At 37.7% G+C, this 22,755-nt stretch overlaps 1 protein-coding gene and 1 long non-coding RNA gene across 6 annotated transcripts in view; one reads left to right on the top strand and one right to left on the bottom strand.

Annotated features, from left to right (window-relative positions):
- Window positions 1–505: 505 nt before the first annotated feature.
- The window catches only part of ST18 (ST18 C2H2C-type zinc finger transcription factor), a 172,948-nt gene continuing 150,698 nt past the window's right edge, over window positions 506–22,755 (bottom strand). For 4 of the 5 annotated variants that reach the window (XM_040550416.1, XM_040550413.1, XM_040550414.1 and 1 more), the window contains 10 exons: window positions 21,614–21,729; window positions 18,804–18,866; window positions 17,929–17,997; window positions 12,807–12,869; window positions 12,632–12,712; window positions 10,963–11,184; window positions 8,062–8,150; window positions 6,392–6,495; window positions 3,899–4,042; window positions 506–3,024 (listed from right to left, as the gene is read on the bottom strand). In XM_040550416.1, coding sequence (XP_040406350.1) covers window positions 2,884–3,024; window positions 3,899–4,042; window positions 6,392–6,495; window positions 8,062–8,150; window positions 10,963–11,184; window positions 12,632–12,712; window positions 12,807–12,869; window positions 17,929–17,997; window positions 18,804–18,866; window positions 21,614–21,729 — 1,092 coding nt within the window. In that variant the 3' untranslated portion in view covers window positions 506–2,883. Of the gene's footprint in view, window positions 3,025–3,898; window positions 4,043–6,391; window positions 6,496–8,061; window positions 8,151–10,153; window positions 10,305–10,962; window positions 11,185–12,631; window positions 12,713–12,806; window positions 12,870–17,928; window positions 17,998–18,803; window positions 18,867–21,613; window positions 21,730–22,755 lie in introns of those variants that run through there. The other variant, XM_040550417.1, reaches the window with a different exon arrangement.
- LOC121066679 lies at window positions 5,829–11,492 on the top strand. Its single transcript, XR_005817914.1, has 3 exons — window positions 5,829–5,916; window positions 6,674–6,702; window positions 11,049–11,492. It is a non-coding gene; the product is annotated as an uncharacterized LOC121066679 (long non-coding RNA).

Below are 22,755 nucleotides of genomic sequence, written 5' to 3' on the forward strand. Positions count from 1 at the left end.
CTGGAAATATTATCTTTCTAAAAGGAGCAGATTTTTATTTGTGCAACGTCTAAGCACAGCAAATCTCAGCAGAAAATTGCACTGGAACAGTGGGTGGTTCCGAACTGCTGGAAACTTTACAATGGCTTTTATGTTTAAACATCATTTAGCAGCTGTTAAAGGTCAGCACAAATCCCGTACTTTATCAGTATAAATGAAGCTTACAACTGCCAAGAAAACAATGCATTAAATAATGCAGTGATTTTTTACGTTTTTTTTTCCTTTCAGAAGTGAAAAGGACCTCTTAAGCAGTTCCATTTTTCTCCTTATTTCAAATTGACAAAGCAAAACACTAATTAAATTATTTATACCAGAAATTTACTTACAGGGATGACACGTTTTGTACACAAAGCAAGTAAAACATCTGACACATTGTATAGTGCCAGGTGCAGTTAAGAATGTAATACAAGTCGGCATCTAGAGGCTAAAAAACCCAACAAACTTGCTGAAATATTTCATTATCAATTTTATTTCCTACCATACACCAAATGTACAGCACAGAACACAATTTTGTTGCTTTGATGTAAGAAATATTAATTGTATGAAGAAACAGTATACAAACTACTCCAAATTAAAAAATGCATACATCAGTGCTCTTTACAAAAGGTCTAATTTACAGTATAGCTCATCAATGCATTTAAACACAAAAAAAAAAAAAAGGAAAAAAAAAAGAGATCAGTGCACATTACAAAACACAGCAAGTACAAGGGAGGCAAATAAATACAAACATACCTCACAGAACATCCTGAGCAAACAACCAAACACAGATAAATTAACCTGAAGCCAGAGTAAATCATAATAATAAATACATAGGTCAGTAAGATTTTTTTTACTTAAATAAAATATATAACAAATTTGTTAAAATATTTAGTAAATTAAATTTTAGTCTTTGTAATGAGTGAACTCATTTTGTATGCATTTAACAAGTATAACAAATGTTTGCTTTTTGTTTTTTTAGCAAGTACAATAACTTTAATAGCAAATTTTTTGTTTGGTGTCCTCCTATTTATATTAGACAGCACGTATGGTAGCTTTTGAAAAATCGATTTAAAAATAAACACAGCTTCTAAGAACATACATTTTTCCCTGTCTAAACTAGTATTGGAGAGTTGAATCAACCCTCAAACAAAAAGCAAGCCCCACCTAATGCAGAACAGTGACCACAGTGCATGAGAGTTGAATCACTTTTGAATAGTACTTTTGTGCAGGAACAGTAATAATATAATTGTATATGTCAAGCCTGTGAATGCCATCACATTCAATCTAAATATAAATGAGGCTAATAAAAATAAACACTTTCATTATAGCACGGAAAAATTAAACACATGCTAGATCCATGTATACATTTACACTGAGGCACATATGCACATGAGGTGTGTGTGCATACAAAAAAGGCAGTTTAGCTGGTTGTTTATACCTTTTTCTTAAAAAAAATAAATATAAAAAAAACTTCTGAAACAATGCTTAATTACTTACAATCCCTGAAATAGACATTGCCTCGGTTATAGCAACTGCTAAATTCTGACGGATTCAGAAACTCCGTGCCCAGGCTAACTGGAGAGGGGGGCACGCACAGGCACCTCTGCACAGGTGTGTGGCCCCATCCCCTGTGCCTGCACGCCCTGGAGCACCTGGTACCCTACTGAAAGACTGGTAACCAATGCAGTGTCAGACTAGTCTCGGTGAATAAGGATGGGAGAAACCAATCAGCGTGTTGCTACAGTTCGTTCAATGAGAAGGGCAACCACAACTGTGCTGGAGTAACATTCCTCTCCAGACTGCTGCCTTCTCCGGTGCCGTAAGTTCAAACCAGTATTGAATGCCATTTCAGGGGGAGATGTGTTTGACTTGTTATGTACAAAATCTTCAGCTTGGGATGTGTTTGCATTTTTCAGTTCCAAATCCATAGCAATACTGGTCGCTTGCTTAAAACCTCAACGTATCATACTAAAAGAGTACCAGTCCTATCAAATTATCGTTCTTGTTTAGAGATAATTGTCATTTCCCTCCATGAGCTGACTCTGAAAAAAACTGCAGTGGTAAAATAAATCTGAAGTTCTCTTGAAACATTTTAAATAATCATTCGCATAGGCTAAATCACACAGCCAAGTCAAGTGCTTTGCTGATTGCTATATTTCATTATTGCTAACGTATTCTTTAACACACTGTTTTCCAGCATACTGTGCTTTTAAAGAGCCCAAGTTCCCCACTAGTGGGCACCATTTATCTTCTCATTCCGTGCATCTTCACATCTCATGTTACTGCAAACCCATTTCTGATACAAAGCCATTATAAAAAAGCAGGATGTGAGGAAAATAAAACTAGAACCACAGTTCAGTCATTTGTTACTTTCATAGGTTTTTTTCTTCCTGTACAAACCCAGCAAGTTATTTAATTTACAGTATAACTTTCAGTCTATTTAAAATCCCATTGGAAAATAAATTAATAAACACATTTGTAAAAATATGGCAGGCCGCAAAAATGCTGTTAAAAGATAAAAAAAAAACAACTCTTTGATTAGAAATAAATAAAAAATATAAAAAATAGTCGCACACACTTTTTACATTCACTTTACAAAAACTGAGTGCAAAAGAAGAAAAAAAGGAATTGTACTGAAATAAATACAATATACTAACAGAGTGCATTGCTGTTAATACAAATAGTCTGTTGTGGTTTTATTCTTTTTTTTTTTTTTTTATGTCAGCTGGGAAAAAATTAGTGCAATGTTGCAATTGTAAATGCAGCATGGCAACCTACACCCCTTAGCAGTACATGAACTCCTAACAGATCCATCTGGAGTTTACTGCTGTTAAGTAATTTCTGTTGCCCAGCAGCTTTCACATCCTACACATGGATGCCCTTCACTGCCTGTTTGATACTTTCCAGCAGAGCTTTGCATTCAGGGGAATAGTCCCGTTCCAGATTGCTGTACATGTCTGTGAGTGTATTTACATATGCTTCGAAATTCTGCTCACTGATTGGCCCCTAAATGAAGACAAAACATATTATAATTGTAGGAGATAAAATTAAGGCCAAAACAAAACAAACAAAAAAACACACACACACACGCACAAAAAAAAAAAAAAAACACACAAAAAAAAACCGACCACAAGCAAACACCCAACCCCAAAGCAAGGAAAAGCAGTGTTATGGCAACTGGGGAGAAGTCATAAACCCGATGGCCATCCAAACTAATGGAGGGGTTGTAGAAATGAAGGGAGTTTTGTGTGCAACCACGCACACTCATTGCAAGAAAAGGTCTTGGAGATATTACCTTCAGTGTTCCTTGCTTTTCTATTGAGGCCTTTCCTATTGAGGCTCTGGGATTACGGCTGACGTCCACAAACCTGTCCTCACCTAATTTCCCAGAACTCCTCTTGAGATTGAGAAAGGGGGCTGTAATTCTGTAGACTAAAGTACCTTTTGTGGATTAGGTCTGTGTTTGCAAGACATACAGGATGTGGAGTTTTTGAGGGGCTTTGCTGACTCCAGAAGAATCACAGCACTGAGCTGGATGAAACAGGTTAAAATTCTGATCTAGGAGCTAACAGTAAATACAGATTCTTGGTGTGAAATTTGCACACCTTGTGCAGGGTAAACATTGAGATAGGGAGGGATGGGGGAAAAGTGTCTTGCAGTACAGGGCAGAGACACCAACGTTGGCTCAGTCTTTTGGAAGCAACTGAGTCCCTTAGCAAGCAGAATGCACAATCCAGTGTCTCTTCAGAGTAAACTAGGCTAAGGTGACCTCTGCTAATGCAGCTACCGCGCTCCTGCTGGTCCCTGAGCTTGCTCAGCTGCTTCAGGTGCTGGCAAAACAGTCTCAAAGTAGGTGTGAAGCTGCTGGCTGTGGTCTTACCATCTGTGGAAGTTGAATGTCAGCGAGGCTGGAGATGAGGGCTTGGCTTAAGCCAGCTAGCTCCTTCAACAGGCTCTCATTGTTCTGCTCTATGAGTTTGTTCTCTTCTTCTATCGTTTTCAAATTGCTCTCCATAGATGTGATCTACAAAATACAGGCACACAGTCACACAGACTCCTGGCAGTGCTGTAACTGCAGTTTGAACCCCAACTGGCCATCACTTTGTTATGAGAGGGGCCACTGTGGAGTTGAAATTCAGGCACTTTTTTAAGGATGGACTCCACAGAATAGTCCACAAAATTCTGCACTCCACAGAATAGTCACAGCAAGGCAGAGGTTGTTTGCTGTGAACCGATGGACCTTGCTGCAGGTTCAGACAGAATCACTGCGTCGGCAAGGCACCAGGGAGAGCCCCATGGCCAGAAGAGCAGGGAAATGAGCTCGGGGGAGGAGGGGTCCATGCTGAGCTGGGATAGAGAGTGTGGCCTCAGGGGTGGTGGAAGGAAGGAAAAAGGATCCTGATGTTTGCATTGCTGTCCTGCTCTTACAGCATCCCTGCTGATCGACCACAATGGCAATGACAACGCTATCAGCTGCTGTGCTACTTTTTTGTCCCGCTCCTGGGTGGAGGGCAGAGCTGTGAGCTGCCTGGGATTAGTGACAGGGCTGAAAACAATAGGAGAAAAATAGAGTGGGAAGGAAATTGAGGGGTCAAGCACACAATTGCAAAGATGATCATGATCTCCAACCAACAGAATGGAAACACAGGCTTTTTAGAAACAGCGGGAAAAAGCACCTGAGGTAGCAAAATGGTTTCCTTTTAGCATGAATGTGGTGGACATACACTGAGCCCTGAAGGGTTTTATGTCAAAAGCAGTGCTGAAAAACTGAAGTCAACAATGCAGGGGAATAATAGGCTCTGCTGCCCAGCTCCCCTGTGGTGGCAGCCCCTGGCCCTGCAAAGCAGGGAGTGATAGAGCCAGGTCCACAGGTGTTATGCCCACCCTCTCCTTGTTAGGATTCCATCTCTCTGTCCTGCCTAAATCTCTTTCTCGCTGTGGCCAAGTTAGTCTTTGACATGCACCGGGACTGTCCCCAGGGGAGGAACCCTGTTTTGCCTGCCCGCACCCCACTGAGGCCTCTTCTCTGGAGCGTGCTTGACTGAGGCCTCTTGTCTGGAGCATGCTTGAGGCAGCCTAACTCCTGTCCAGGCGAGTCTAAAAGGAGATAGAGCAAAGCCATACAGGGAACACGTTGTTTCAGCTGTAGGTCACGCTTTGCTGGTCAGACGGTCTTCACCAGGGAGCAATTCAGGGGGAGAGAAATCTGGTGAAATAAATTAGGCCATCTCTGTGCAAACAGCAAAGTGATCACCAAGGAGAGCCAAAAAAAAGTGTCCAGAGATACTGGGAAAAAAAAAAAACAAAAAAAAAACAAAAAAAAAACCTCACTGCAGTTCACTTTGGAACAGATCTCTCTGCAACTTTTGCAGTGTGAAGCCGGATCATTTAGATTCAGCACAGGTGGCATAAACTCCACCCGTATTTAGACTATATACGCTGTGGCTGTTACAAAAACAGCACGAATCAGCACTGCATACGTGCCAGGAAGGCGCAAATACGGAGAGGTGTGGCTGCACTCTGTTTTGGATCAGTTTAGACTTACATGCAGTTTCCAGACCTGTTCTTATTTAAGAACTTTTTTTCTCCAATTTGTATTGTCACTAAAATATTGAGCAAGTTTTTGCTCATGCTTTGACCTGGTTTGCCTAGGTGACTCCCCAGGTGCATTCAGGAATCTCCGTGTGGGGGAACATACCCTGCTCACTCCACAGAACCACAACCAGCACGTGGAGGCAATTTAATCAGTTTAGTCAGTTTACAAAAGAATGACTGAATGACTCTTTTCCATAGCTCCCCCTCAGACTAATCTGCTAGCAAAAATCTGTTAGCAAAAGGCATCCGTTCTTTACCAGGTGTTGCCTGGAGGCAAAATCCAAACTATTTGAATAACTAACGGTGAGTACACTGAACTAGATTTTCTTAGGTACAAAATGAACTCTCAGAAAGAGTCAGAGCATGCTTGTAAGAGGTGATGCCCTCCCTAACCCGGGTTCTTCACAGCAGTCATGGGACTTTGTGGTTTGCTCAACAAAGGTTTGGTCAACAAAGGAAAATGAATGTTTTGTTTGATAAATATGTTTTTTTTCTGCTCACCGAGATTAGCTCTGAATTGCCATTAGCCTATCACTCACCAGATCTTCATGATGATAAGCAGGAATTTGCTGCTTATTTACAGAAAACAAACAAACAAAAAAGCTTGACAAAGAAGGTGTGTAGGGTTTTGGTAATTTTAAATGCTACAAAGTGATGGGAAGAGCCCACACAAGAATAACTGCATTTAAACATATCATTTACATATTTCTATTTCATCTACTTATTGTCTTTAAACATAGCATAATAAACAGTTAAAACTTTGGCTTTGATGTCATACCTGGGTTTGAAGTTTCATCATGTCAGCTTCAATTTTAAGATTGGATTCATTCAGTTCCTTTATTTCCTCGTCCAAGTGTCTGATTTCTTCATCACTCTCAATACCTGGAAATAGTTGAAAATACCAATATCAGATTTGAAGTGTTCACATAAAAATGGATACATGAGTAACAAGCTATGCTGTTACTGAATAAGAGGAAGATAACAGGCTTTTGATCAAATGATTGATCCTTAAATTGTCTCTGACTTTGCTTTTACTGTTTTTTTTTTTTTTTTCTCCTAGCTTTAAAGGATCTGTGTGAACTGAAACATGTAAGGCATAATTAATGCTTTCTGAGATTTTGTGTTTCTCGTTTCTCTCTCTCTCTTTTTTTTTTTTTTTTCTTTCCAGCACAACATGCAACCACAAACTGGAGGATAGAGAAAGGAAAAACTTCTGGAAATGCTGGGAAGAAGAACATATATAATGAAACATGAGGGAGTATTAACAATTTTGGTTTAGTTTTAAACAAAATAGAACAGCAAGCCTTCCTTTACAGGGAGAACATCTCCAATAGTATAATTGCTGACTTCAGGAAGCTTATCTGTACCTGTTTCTGATCTTGCAAGAAGTTCTGTGGGGGAAAATCTCTATTTGGATTAATTTCCAGAAGCACAGTCCTAAGTATGTGTGATAAATAGTGAAATCTAAATGATGGCAAAAGGGAAACTATCAGGAAGCTAAAACACGTTACAGAAAAAAAAATAAAAAGGAGGACTTTTACATCCCCACAATTTAGGTAGAGAAAACATAATCTTCAGGTCTTCAGTGAAAGCCCTGTCCTGCACAATACTGTGCAGCTATGGCTGCTGGCAATGCGTGTCCCTCTTTTTGCTTACCGTCACACTGAGACAAACTCGGCCTTCAGAAAGTACAGTAGTTGTTGTTTCTGCTTTAAAACCTACAGCCCCAAACTGAGTCTGCTAGAAAGTCAACCTTGGAAATCTGTCAGTAGCAGTCCCTGCCCCAGAGATAACGTGGACAGAGATGGGGCACATGGAAGCAAACTCTTGCCCAGTGTAACACAGCTGTTTCGTTCAGCATTTGGAGGCATAAAGACAAAGTTCTCTTAATCCTGTCTCTCAGCTTTTTAAGGAACATAGTATAATAAAGCAGATTCCCATATATTTCCCTCTATACCTATTTGGTAGTTGTTCCTTTACTATTTGGTAGTTGTTCCTTTACTTTTACTACACAGGTTAGCAAAACTGTCAAAACACTGCACAGAAACTAAACCATGTTGTATTCAAGTTAGGAGGAGAAGTCAATTTCCACATGCAATTTTTCTCTCTTCTATTTTAGTCATTAGTTATCTAATGTCAGCTAGTTTGCCTGATTTGCATCTAATTATTTATTACTAATTGCAATATTAAAATCATCTCCAAACAACAACAAAAAATGTTCTGAGATAAAATGGGAGCATATGCCAAATGTTGAGTTATCATGAGGTAAATGAGAAGAATTTTTTCTCTCATGCAAAGATTTTTTTTTAATTCAAGTTTAGTTATTGCTAGAGACAACTGAAAGGAGTGAGAATTAATGATAGAATGGCATAAAGGGGCATAAGTATAAATGGGAGTCAGGGCCCTTCTATCTAAATAAATGTCATCATCTTTTACAAATCTCCTTACCACCACTTGCTTTAAGCTTGATAGTCATTAATTCTTCTGAAATTTTGCCCTTTTTTATGGCTTGTGCATTCAGAGGACAACCAGACAGGCTGAAACAGATAGGAAAAAAAAAACATTAGCACCCACTTGAAAATGGCAACAATCCTTTCAGGCAATATTATCATGCACTTGGACAGACCTCTGTACCTAAGGTCACATCACTATTGCCATTATAGCATAGCTTCAGGAAATGACATAACTCATAAAGAGCTATTTAACTGTATATTCCAGCTTGAAAATTGGCACAGAAATCTCAACCTATAAGTAAACAACACTTTCAGAATAATCAAAATAACATTGGGAGCTATTATCTAGTTGCATGAAGAAGCGTTTATAGAATTCTTGAAGTTCCACCACTTATAAACAAATAAAAACTATTGTTTTTACTGAGGGGTTGTTGCTCAGAGGAGAGGGGCAGTAAGGTTGTTTAAAATGGCAAGTTTACCATTCTTAAAAACAGTTAGTTAATGAGATGATTTCCATGGTGCACAACTATTGCATCATTTTGTTGATACATAATAATGATCGATACAAGAATAACTCTGGTATACCCTATAGACTGTAATAGCTTTTTTGAATTGTTCTATTATATAGTCAGTTTGCTTTTTAACCACTGATCACATTTAATTACATTTTGCTATTTCAATACTTGCAATTTCATCAGATGGTAATTATCTGAGGCAATTTTTATAGCCCACTAAAGGGCTAAGATGAATTGCACTGTCTTAATACTATCTTTATAAATAATAAAGAGGAAATACCTATAAGCTGAAGAATTGGCTCAAGGATTTGGAATTTGTATTCAGATGTAACCAAGTAAGAAGTGAAGGAAAAATTTGTCCTAGCAGGATTTTTTTTTTATTTAATTATTATTTTTGTGTGTGTGTGAAACAAAATTTCCTAACAGACATATTTTTTTTCTGCACAGAAAATAAATAAGTAAATAAAAAAGTAAAAACCGTTGAAGGTTTAAGTTAGCTTCCTGCCAGCTTAGTTAAAAGCCATACAGGGAAACATGCTAGTTCTCCAGTTCTGGAATACTGTTTAGTTTCTCTGCCCAGAGCTGATAACTAACTGGAAGAAGGTCTCAAAGCCATGTGTGACTTGTTGGATCTCAAGTGTGCTAGGAAAGGATATAATATCATGAAACTATAATAATGCTGTGATCTTGAGTGTGATCCAGCCTTAAGTAGGACAGAAATCACCTGTAAGTGTGAGTTGCAACCAGCTGACATACTTTTTATGTTATTGGCTTGAAGCTATCATATTGCTTAGCATAAACTAATTAGCTCCAACTTACAGCAGTGTCATAATGAAAACACTTTACCATAGGATATAGCTCATAAAGTTAGGATAACACTGGACAAACCCACTGCTTTGGAGGTTTCCTCTCCATTACAGAGAGGTCTCTGTAACTTCACATATGAGCAGTTCAAAACTCTTTAATTAATTTATCCCTCAGCATTCCCTGGATGGGCTGATTCCACTACATCCTCTATATAGATAAGGCGATAGCATTAAAAGCTAAGGTTCACATGCAGGCTGCTTAAAATTTCACCTAGCGACTTATGGTGTGTGTTTCCTCCTGGGTAGCTGTATTTGAGGACTGGGAGCCTTCCAGTAGCAAACACCTCATACAGAGAGGTGGGGTCAGAGCAGGCAATCTGACTCTACTGCTGATAGATTCAGCAAAGCCACAGTACCTTGTAGCAGACAGGCCTGCCAACAGGTCACCCAAACTGGAGGACATTGTCTCAGCAGCTGAACTAAGAGCTCTGTGTAACTGTGTATTGCTGTGGAGTTTGCAGCCAAATAAGTAAAAAACAAGTCTAGTCCTGAACTGGGAGTGGGCTGGGGCAGAGCTACACTGGGACTTCCAGACATGTAGCTGAGAAGGAAAAAAAAAAAATAAAAAAAAATAAAGAAACAGGAGTGGCTCATCAAAATAAATGAAGGGTTGAAAGGAAAGAAAGAGTAAGAGCAATGGAGCTTGATGGGGGGCCTTTAAATACCAGATTTCAAAGGCTGTGAATTTCTAACATGGAGTTCTGTTGAATCGTACTGCGCTTACTCTAATTGAATTTGTTCAAGTTGTCTTAGACATTCTTGTATTGGAAAGTTGATTCAGAATGTTAGAAAAAAACAAAGGAGGCATAGAATAGAGATTTAATTCCCATTATACGTGGAAGACCAAAATTTACCAGGTAATAAATCTGATTCTGTATCCATATACTTTGAGTAATATTAATTCATCATGTTCAAATAATTTTCATGTTTTCACAATGATACATAAAACCCCGGTGTTTATTGTTACTGGTATATGTGTTTCCTACTTTGTAAGAATATTTTTTTGTTTTTTTTTTTTGTAAAATTGATGTAACTGCAAACTCATGTAACCCATAAGAGTTCTACACATTTTGTGTGTGTGTGGTTCTAGCTATTTAAATACGAAGTTTATGAAAACAGCTTTTCCACTGGTAGAAAGATGAAATGAATGCAGCTATTCCTCTTGCTAAATCTTTTCTGTTGACATTTCAATGATATTTGCATTTTCTATAAAAGATATACAGATACAACTCTATATTTGCCTAGGGAAGAACTCTATTAAATTTTAAATAATATAGAAACTGTGGTAATCTGAAGAAAAGACCTTGGAAAGTCACATTGTAATGGGAACATAAAATAAGAGTTAAAAGTTTATCCCAGCTCTCTCAAACTTATTCTGACCAATATCAGATGCAATGTAAACTGTCTCGTTACTTAAATGACTTCAGCACAATTTATTCAGACTGTAACCTCATTTGTTGCCATTTTAACAGTGGAATGTTAAGGAAAATGAAAAGAGAAAACACAAAGTTATACCTTCTGTGGGTGACAAAAACATTATTAACATGACCCAGCCCGTTGCAGCCTGGCAAAGGACAGTGTGGCAGCTCTTGTTTGTTCAGTTTCCAGGATAGTGAAGACCCATTGACAGGACTCTCCTTCTGTCTCTTGGCAGCCAAAGGACAACCAGAAGCAGTGCGATGAGAAGTGTATTTACCTGATATGTGACCTTGGCCATCACAGCCTATCACTGGACATCTATAGAAACACAGCAAAAGAACCCATGTTTTCACTAGAGACAGCAGGTAAAGACGGTCTCAAGAAAGTCTGAGGAAATACGTCCATCTGCCTATGCCACTTTGCATTAATTTTTTAAGACTCGGTCTCCTGGGACTCACTATACCTGAGCATCCAATTCATGTCAAGATGTTATGGGGGTTCAGCTGATTTTAAGATTAGGCAATTTAAAATATAGTTGGACTGCCTAAGAAACTAAAAAATTCATTTAGATATTGTTTTACCAGAAAAGAAATTTGAAATTCTATCACAGGCAATAAATCACAATCTACAAGTCACCATTCTCTCTATCTATGTTTCTAGAATGAAGCGGAGGGTAAGTTTCTGTATCTGGAAAACTTGTACTGTCTCATGCAAATACTTGCAAAGTAAGTTAGTTTTATTCATCTGTCTACTTATCTATCTATCAGTCCATCCATCTATCTATCATAGAATCATTAAAGTTGGAAAAGACCTCCAAGATCATCTGGTCCAACCATCACCCTACCACCAATGTCACCCACTAAACCATGTCCCTAAGCACCAAGTCCAACCTTTCCCTGAACACCCCCAGGGATGGTGACCCCACCACCTCCCTGGGCAACCCGTTCCAATGCCTGACTGCTCTTTCTGAGGAGAAATGTCTCCTAATTTCCAACCTAAACCTCCCCTGGCACAACTTGAGGCCATTCCCTCTAGTCCTATCACTAGTTACCTGTGAGGAGAGGCTGACCCCCAGCTCCCCACACCTTCCTTTCAGGTAGTTGTAGAGAGCAGTAAGGTCTCCCCTGAGCCTCCTCTTCTCCAGACTAAACAACCCCAGTTCCCTCAGATGCTCCTCATAGGACTTGTGCTCCAGGCCCTTCACCAGCTTCATAGCCCTTCTCTGGACACGTTCCAGGACCTCAATGTCCTTCTTATACCGAGGGGCCCAAAACTGAACACGGTACTCAAGGTGTGGCCTCACCAGAGCTATCTATCTATTTATTTATTTTTGTGCTGCTCTGTCAGTGTTATGCTTTCTCTCCTATCATTAGCAAGCCTTAAGTACAATATTGAGTGCAACTAAATCTTCACATCTGTATTCTGTCAGTTATCACTTACTGTTTTTAATGGAATCTGCACTCAAGTAAGTCATGCAGTGAATTTCTACTGAGTTTTCAGTTTTTGCTTTTAGTGAAAATTTAACTGTTTAAAACAATAGAAACAATGCAAGCAAATACAGCAATCCTTTCTCACTGCTCAAGCTCCAAGTTGATGGACTCCGTCAGCTTCACTAGAAGCAGAAACATTTGGTTTGGCTCCAGCTCTGGGGCATATTCTCAGCTAGCTCAGATTAAGTAGGTCATTTCCTATGATGCATCAACTCCTGAACTCTTACTGTTTTTTTCCCCTTTCACAGCTATTAGACCTGTGTTTTTGTACTCACTTTAGCTCAGGGTCTTCTTTTTCTTCCTTGGTAGGAGTCACTTTGATACCACCTTTCCTGGCACGGGGACAACCAGATAAGCTGAAAGAAACACACAGAACAAAAGCTACTTCTCGTGATGCTGCTTGGCAAGAACCCCAAGTGTTGCAGTCCTAAATCATGGGACAGTTCCTACCTTCTGTGCGATGCATAGTTCCCAGTCACATGGCCAGAGCCATCACAACCAGGTGTAGGGCACCTATAAAATAATACAGGGAGCTTACAAAACATGACTTCAAAGATAACAGTAAACAATGTGTACCTGGTGCATTTTGTCTAGGGTGGGAGAAAGAACAACACAGCTTTTGTTGAATAATTAAAACTAGTTCTTGATGATTTTTTTCTCTAAATGATCAAATTGCTTTCATTTTTTTCTTTTATAACAGAATTTTGATAAGAAAACTGACATATTTCATACAATATGTAGATTTAAATACTTCATAGCACTGTTTTCACCAAACATTATTCCTTCTACAGGGTCGACATTACAAAAAAAAAAATGCAGATTGATATAGATCCATTTGTAAATTTACTGTTACGTGTTTGTTTGTTATCCGTCTGATATTTACAGATACAGATATAAATAAGCCCTTTGCCAGTATTTACAGCAGGGAAAAAGGAAGCAGAGAAGCTGTTTTACTTTTTTGGACATCAATAGAGTTGGTGCAATAGCCAGAATATGAATTTAGTAGTTTCTGTATTCTAGCACTGTAACCATACCACAGGACTATATCTGTCTAACACCAGATTCAATTGGGTATTCAGTTTGGCAATCAGATTATGCTTATGTCCCATCTTTAAGGGTTTTTTGTGTATGTGTGCAACATGCAAAAGCCTTTTCAAGTATGAATGTTTAATACTAAAATGTCCATACAATGTAAAGAAACAAACCTGCCTGTTAATATGTCATTGCTGGTGGTCTGGGAGGGTAGGCTCTGCACTCGCTAGCAGTGCATGAAAAGTGTGCTCCAAAAGCCCACTGGAGTCAGTAGATTGACTTCTGTGGGTTTTGGAGCAGGACCTTCCATCTCTGAAAGTGATCTTTCAGAGAGTAAAGTAATGAAATCTCTGAAAAAGTAATCTTTCAGAGAGTGTTGAGTGTTGTGGTGGTTTTTTTTTTTTTTTTTTTCATTTGAGGGTATTGAATTTTTGTTTGTGTGTGCATGTTTTAGAAGAGAAACATGCCTCAACACACAAAGCAGCATAAGCAAAATATTTACCTTTAGAAATTGTGCCAGCCATTTGTACATTTCTGTGTTGTACAGCACTACATTCTTATGTTAACTATCCCTAAGGGCCTTTTGAATTCTATGATTTTTACAGAGTATCAGAATAACAGAAAGAGTAGTGCCAAACAAACATTAAGGAAGCTTGCACTGTTCAATACTCTCATAAGGGTCTCAGTTGTTACTGAATCTGTCCTGAGATGAGGAGATGAGTGATTTAATCAGGTTGTTGGTAGGCTGCCATGGAAAACACCTACAAATATAATTGTAATGTCACATCTGAGTATGCAGGTGTATCTCTTAACAGAATATGTAAAAATGTTTCTCTGTAAATGATAAATTTGTCAAAAATATGATTTCTTTTGGACAAGACCAAATTTATTCACTGATTCAAGTGGAATTCAGCAAATAATTTCAACTGAATAAAGGAGAGACTTTTTTATTTAAATGTCAAAACATTTCATGATGACATTTTCTGAACAAAATACTTTGGCAGAATGCTATGCTTCACACTGACAGTGAAGGTAGAGGTGTGGGTTGCAGAGTGCCAAATATGCTTGACTGAGTAGAACTAAATGTTGACCTGTATGAGCATGGGACAAGGACTGGGCACAACGTTATGTGGAGCAGGCAGCAAGGGCAGATGTCTGGAGAGCATGAATGCTCATAAGTAAAACCAGAATACCTGCCAAATACTATGGGTATTAATTTTGGCTACTTGTTTTATCAGATGATCACAGATGGAAGAGCTGTCCACATAGACTGGACATGGATTTTAATTCATCAAGAGCTCTTTATTGGACACATTCAGATCATGAGTCTGAGAGTTATGGACTTAAACAAGACAGTGAGCTAATTTTGAATCTCCCCATCTGCGTTTGTCACGCCTGACAGTGGTTAGATTGCACAACCAGATTAGTATTTAAAGTATTCTTTAAAGATTTAAAAGTAGTCTTTAAAGATTTGAGAGTGAGATAATTTCAATATTGATGTAATTAAAAGATGATGTTTCAGGCAGATTACTGACAGATTTGTAAGAACCTTCACTAGTAAGATTTATGATCTTGACCACTGGGTCAGGCTTTCTAAATATTGGTTATATTTTTGTATGGACTGTGAAATTCCACAATACAAGATACACCAACAGTGTATTGCCTTCCAGTCAGTAATACTGTGGATCTTCAGCTTTTAACTAGCTGATGAGTTTGGACTGGTGCCTTAGCTCAGGGAGTCACCCTCTGTTATGGAATCCTGGGCAGAGCCAAGAAAAACAGATTTATTTTGGAGGATCAGAAGCCTCAAGAGCTCAAGCTAAAAGATGTCAGCTCTCAAGTCAGTGTAGGTTACAGATTCTCTTACACATCAAGTCTGTTTTGTAAGAACAAATCTTACAGTGATTTCACATATAAATTGTTGTAACCATGCACTGAGTACTATCATTTTATGCCCTCCTCCAAGAGGGTTGCTCTATCTTTAGGTAGATGAACTACAACTTCACATAAAATTGATACACTGATCTGCTGATCTAGCAGCATTTCTGACACTTTTAGTCACTGTAAAGGTTGTAGAAATGGTTGGATAGAAACTTTAGTTAAGACAAACCCACGGAGGTCGGATAATAAAGGTGTTGACTAGAGAATATGCCAGGCTGTTTATGGAATATGTATAACTATGAAATTGTTGTATGAAACCTATCTAGAAGAACTGGTAAAATCTCTCCTAATAATTGATATTTAACCTCTAGAACAAATAATCTGAAGATAGGACACTCTACCTATTCCCTAAAGTTTCTGAAATGTAATAAGATATTTTTCTAAAGTACACTTTTAAACTTCTTTAAGGTTTTCTAAGAAGCTCTTTGGTGAAATGAGAGAATGTGAATCAAGATAATCAGTCACAACTGTCCCTTATAGCTTTAAAATCCATGAGTCATTATCAACATTTGTATATTTTAATTTGACCAGCTTAGATTGCACTGTGCAGTGAGAATCCTCAGATATAAAATTTCTTGAATCTAACTCAAAAGTTCACTTTTTGAACAGATCTGCCTTATTTTCAAACTGTAGATCACATGGAAGCCTTGTATCTTTGCTGGCTTAGAGATTCACAGTTAAAGCCAAAATCCTATCTTGATTCTGGCAAATTAAACATGACTAACATTTGGAAAAAATACACAGCTTTTTCATATTCACGCCTAACTACATGAGGGTACTTTGGTGGCCTGATTCTACGAACGTTTATGCCCTTTTCTCACATCCCTGTGAAGTAAAACCAACTACTGATATCGCTATACTATACCAGTGTGGGATTGATTGTAGTTTTTGGCATTAGATTTAATTTAGACTACCCTTTTCAAAATAAGAGTTTTGTTTAAAATTTCACCTGAATGTTTGCAGGAAGCTAAAATACAGTGGTACATTTGTGGAAAATAATTTTATTTAGCCCTTTTCCCTTTTGCAAATTGTCTGTGAACAGATTTTGATTTTTGCTCTTTTTCTAGCTAATTGAAATTAAATGCTAAGTGCGTTATGCAACATATTTCTGTCTGTGAAATGTTCATGAACTTTGACTTTGTCTTTCACAACTCACTTATTATACATGGCGTACAATGTGCAGTTTGTCATTTAAGTCATATGCTGTTGCTCCTCTTTCCTTATGGCATGACCAAAACTCTAGAAGCTTTACTGGAAAAATAACCATATTGGTATGCAAATTTCCTTATTCACACATGAATATGGGGGGAGGGGCTGCATGAGGAGCAACTATTCAAAATATTTGTGTGAGTGTCTATGTATGGCAGAAAGCCAACAAAAGCAGGGACAAATATATATGACTCAGCAAATGATTTCAAATTTGTCAGCATTTTCACAAGTCAGTTCCCTGCTTCATGTGCTGCTCTTTTCAAAACATACTAAAGCTAGATTTTATACCTTTGAGACTCGGTGATCTAAAGCTGAAAAGTATTGTGCCAGTGTGTCAGTTTCTCTACTGGCTTTGGGAACTGCTTTAACTATTTGCCTATATAAAGTTAGTGGCCTTTGCCAATTTGCCACATCTCCAGCAGGTTCATCTCCACAGCTACCATCAGTTAAGCATCTTTTTATAATTCATGCTGTTGGACTAGAGTATGAGACCACTTACATTTGATCTGGGAAGCTAACTTGTGACTAAACATACATTCCAATTCTACGTGTAGTCAGTCCTACTATAAATATCATTATAACACCATAATAATGCCATGGTCAGAGGTTTTCTTCTATCTGGACTGGGGATGAACCTAAAGGACAGAAAGGACAGTCACAGGATTCTCCCTCTTTTACATGCATTCATGACTTTTCCAAGCCATCTATTACAGGATCCAATTTACAAGTTGCAGAGGGAAAGCTATGAAAGAACTCTAATTATCCTTTCCTCTTTCCCACGTCCTTATTGACAAAGCCAATTCAATGACTAGATGACTGGTTGCCAGTGCCTCTCTTGACTACAGATTTTTGAAATATTCATATGTCCCTATACATCTGTCTATATAGCAGAGCCTGCACAGTCCTTTTGTAAGTGACATTTCATGGTGAGAATTATGCCAGCACAAAATCATATGACTTGATGTCTGCTTCAGTGACATTAAACTCATAGTGTATGGTAGTGAATGACAAAAAATGATATACAAGAATTCTGGTCTGGATTTTGGATTTAGTCTAACTTCTCTGATCAGACTGGGTTATTTGCCAGATCAGTAGTACATGTTAGATATCTCCTCTTTATTTCTGAGTCAGAAACACACTGAGAGAGGTCTCTCAGTGTCTACATTTTTTTTTCCCCTGGGTCCTAGCTAATTCATGAAAACGAAAATGAAAGGGTACAAAAAAGAAGAAAGGCAAATGGAGAAATAAACTCTGCTTCAACTGATGAATTTCACTGAAATATTTCATATTTCATTGCTCAGAGCAATTCAGATGTGCAACTGCATTAATGTGGGGAACATGTTGATCAAAGATAAACAAGAATAACATTTTTATTATTATCCATACTTACTTAAGCTCCTGTGAGTTAGCAGCCATAAGGGATTTTAATGTCTTGTCAGCTAACGGGCACCCTGAAACACTGAAAAAACATTGTGGAATGTTTCACTAAAACAGAATATTTTTTCTTAAAACAACAACCTCCAGACAATCTATGACTTAAAATGTGAAAAAACCAGAACCTCAAATATTTGCTGTTGACAAAGGAAGAGCAGCCCATAAAGGCTGTATGTCTTAAGTTACTGGGAAAATATATGGTCAGGGCCAGAGGTTTCAAAATCTTTGTAAAGCTGCATGGTGAGGCAGTATTACACAGAATACTTCCTTTATGTTGCCTACATAAAGGGCAGGTAGAGCATCTGGCCCGTGTTTCTGGGAAAAGGCAGAAACTGCTTCTACCTTGCTCCCAAAAGAAAAGGCAGAAAAATATTGTTTCAACCCCCAGGTTGACAGTAGGCTATTCTGAGGGAAATAAATGGCATCTACAGAATGTATTAGCAGATCTATGAATTTCAAAATCACCTGCAGAGATATCTACAGGAACGTCATTTAAAATCCCATGCACCAGCATCTGTACAGTGAGTGCTTGTACACTTAAGGAAATGAAAACTTTACTAAATGACTTATCTACAGGTCTCTGCTAAGACATACAGTTTGAGTGATAAGCACATCCTGCCTAAGTCCATCAGTCTCTTGAGTCCAGATCTTCACAAAATATAACAAAAACAGGAAAAAAAAAAAAAAGGAAAAAAACCCAGACACATTACTGTATGGGTAATTTTCTGCAAATTACTTCTGAATACTCATCCATGGTTAGTATAAAAATGTTAAATGACAACAGATAAAAGTAACTTAATTTCCTGCTTTGGGTTTCCTGTTGTTTCTTACCTGCGGTGTGAGGCATAGTTTCCTGTTACATGACCACTACCATCACATCCTGGAGTCGGACAGCTATGCAAAGATGCAATGAGAAATTGCATGAGTATGCAAAGATGAAATGAGTATGTATAATACATCACATAGCTTACCCTGCAATGACTTACATAATGGTACTTAGGGCAATCATATTCATCATTACCCGTCTCATAACTATTAAGACACTACAAAAAAAAACTAACAAAACTTACATAACAATTCTAGTTTTCAATTACAACTTGAAACATATATGGACAAAAAAAAATAATCCTATTTCCACAATGCAAATTAGCCAGAACCTTATTTTTTGATCTATGTAACGTGAAACCACCATGGTTTGCATAGATTTTTCAGTTATGATTTGTATTCTTGAAAGGACAATTTCACTATTGCTACCAATTTTTGACAGCAATTCATAAATCCTAGAGCTGAAGTTTTGATCTGACCTTGTGTGTAACAAAGACTAAAGAATAATAATATCCCAAATCAATCCCTCAGCCTCTGACTAAAATAAAGCACCTTGTTTAGAAACACATCTATTCTTTATTTGCTGAAGTAAGTGAGAAATAGGTATTATGGTTGTGTGTTAAACTAAAAGCACGTCAGCTGAAGTTCAGAATGAGCACATTTTCCTGACATGTTTGACCTGGAGAAAATGTTAGAGCTGCTGTTTTTCCTTAGCCTATCTTTGGTCATAGCATTGAGCTCATTTATCACATTGGGTCTTGATTTATCATATCTTGCCTCTGCAAGAGGGCAAAGATGGCAAGAAATGCAATTTGTGTGTTGAGAGGGAAGAATAGGTGAATTAAATGTACCTTTCTATAGTATTTTAAGCCCTCTAACATTAGTTCTGCAGAGTCACCTTTTAAAGGTCTCTGCCTTCTTTCACTGGGCCCATGGTTAAGAAGGTCAAGCCAAAAGCTGTACAGAAGCTTTTAGCTAGTGCTCCCTGAGTAAGGAATACAGGAGATCCTCATCTGGCTATTTATTCTGAACTGACAATGCTATGAACATTTTCAAATCTGTAAAAAAGCCTTAGGAAGACATGAGTCTCATTTTCACAGCCCATTTCAAACTGAGCGATGCAGTTTTGGTCAAGAGAATTAATATGGAAAAAAAAGAAAAAAAAAGAAAAGAAAAAAAAGAAAAAAAAAAAGAAAGCACATGCAAGGAGTTGGTATTCATACAATAGCTCACTGCAACTGAGCTAACAGTGTCAGAAAATTTTTCTCCACAGGTACTTATGTCATTTTAAAAGCTTCCTCATGATGGAGCCACCTGTACTGGATTGTTCTGTATGAGTTCTAGGTTCAGTGAGATCAAAGAAATGCAGTCTGATCCCTATATTGCCTATAGATTCTGCTGATGCATTAAAACTTTTTTATTTAATTTTCTGGACAGATATATTTAAGGTACCTCTTTCTACTCACCATGTGAAAATAATAACTGTAAGGTTATCACTGCTTTTGTAAATGTGGGGAATTATTATTTAGGAGATCAGAGATGTATTTTACAGACATCTCAAAACAGGTCAATATCACAAAGGAATAAATATTAGAAAAGAAAAGCCATTAGAGTCTTCAGCAAATAAACTCTCAGTGATTTTTGTATGCAACTGTTTTAGAGGAGGCAAAACAAACACAACCTCTAGCAATTTAGGTCATGAACTACAAGTGCAGATACAATGTGTTGAGTAGACAACAGGCAGACTGCACTGCATGAGGTGAAAGAATCACTCTTCACAGAAGCTTGCCCCAGGGAAATATAATTTCTAAAGACAGAGGCAGATCTAACTGATTCAGTGCCACTGAGTCTGGGGAGCAGGACACAGGGTGACGGGATGCAACTTGTTTATTTATGGGTGATCCTGTAGTGATATGTTATAGACTATCATTACTAAGCAATATGGAATGCAGTTGCACAGAGAGGTATTCTGTTTGGGGGTCAAAAACGAACAAACAAACAAACAAGTGGTATAAATGATTGCTAAGTCCCAGGTGGCAAAACAAACAAACAAAAAACCAAACAAAACCAACCAAAAAAAAACCCCTCTATTGTTATCAAAGTGGTGTTGATGTGAATCCAGCAGGCTTTTGTGAAAAGCCTGGGATTTTAAAAAGTGACTAGTGTAATGAACTGGCTGGGACAACTTTACTGAAAATATTCTGCACTGAAACAAGTCATTGTGTGCAAAATGATCGAACAGAATTATCCTGATTTCTTTGCTGTTTTTGATAGCAAAATTTTGGAACTTAAGACTAAAAAGGTAGTCTCTGTAATTGGAAAAAGAGATCATTAACCTTTTCTTCCGGAGTGTGAATTTGTGTGTCCACTGGATTTTCAGCAAGACAGAATGACTAACTCTGCTTTGAAGGAAGCAGATGAAGGAATTAAACACAGATTACCTACAGGTTGGAAAACCCTTGGGGCAGCTCCTTTTTATCTTGCATTTTGTCTTGTGAACTTGACATTTTTTTAATGAGACATCCCTAACACTTCTGCACAAACCCTCAGCAGTAGAACTATAATGAAGACTTTCCAAATAACGTTTATTTAATTACATAAATATTAGCACAGACTACCTGTAGCATGCTAAAAAAACTGTGCCAAACCTCACATCTGCCCAGTTGCATAGCTACAACAGGGAGCTACCTGCAGTGATCAGTCGTGGAAGTCTCCCTGCTCAGCTCGCTCAAATGTACTCCAAACCCACACTTAGAGCAACACCATAGTCAGTATTTAGAAGGGCAGAGGAAAACATGGCATTTTTTATGACTCACGTGATGAGTTCCTTTTTGAGATCTCTTGAATGGAGCTTGGGTTTAGGACTTGGTATGGAGATATCTCCTGGATATTTTTTTTCTTCCATATTTTCTGGAGAACTCACTGGATCTTTCTGAAATATTAGATGAGAATGTGAAAAAAAGTTTCTCTTGACAAGACCTTCCACATTTTCAACAAGTAACTTGAATGTCTTGTAAAACAAGTGTTTTGCGCCACAAAAGTGATGAGGAGAGATTAAGAAAGTTTAATACATTAATAATTTCAAGAAATCATAGGTAGACTATTTAAAATGTTGAACTGCATACTTGTGAAATTATTTCTGAAAGTAGATGCTGTTTTAAGCTGTACATAAGGAAAATCAGGTTTAGATTTACATAACACTGATAAAGATCAAAGCAAAACACACAGGGAAGATTAAAGTGGCTTTGGAATAAATGGAGCCAAACAAGATTTCAGCAAGTATATCCTTGATTTTTTTGTGCAAGTACCTCACTGAGTTTTGTACACAAAGTGAGTACCATTGTGCCATATTGTGTTACAAAATTATAATCATAAAGTTATTGTACATTAAAATATATAAATGCAAAACTTTATAGGTTTGTAGAATGCAATGATTTGTCTTATGCAAAGAGAAGATTCTTGTTAAAATAAAAATCTTCAGAAAAAAACACTGACATTTTCTTATCAGCAGGCTGGTAAGGGTAGTTATTGATTTCTACTATTTGCAGATTAAAATCATCACCATTACAAGGCTGTTTGATGGATGGTATAGACTACGGGTATTAAGTCCTTTGGGAAGGCATTTTGGAAATCCAGAGCCCTGAAGAATATTACATTTTCATTTTCTGAAACAAAAAGGTCCATGACAATTTCAAATAGCGTTTTATATTGTTTTGAGGATTAACGTCTTCAATTATTACTATTTTTATGAAGGCTAAATATTTCCTTTCTTGAGGTATGCTCTGTGGATATTGTGTTATTCAAGAAATCTCCAAAACCCTTAACATCATTTATCAAATCTCTATAAATCCCTGCTGGGAATTCATGTTCTTACTTCACTCTGATACTCAGGCAGGTAGCACCCAAAGTTTACCGCATGTAGGAGCAGAAGCTGCTGCCTGCGGTTAAGGGGAGAAGC

This window comes from Cygnus olor, chromosome 2, assembly GCF_009769625.2.
Source record: "Cygnus olor isolate bCygOlo1 chromosome 2, bCygOlo1.pri.v2, whole genome shotgun sequence".
Lineage (NCBI taxonomy): Eukaryota > Metazoa > Chordata > Aves > Anseriformes > Anatidae > Cygnus > Cygnus olor.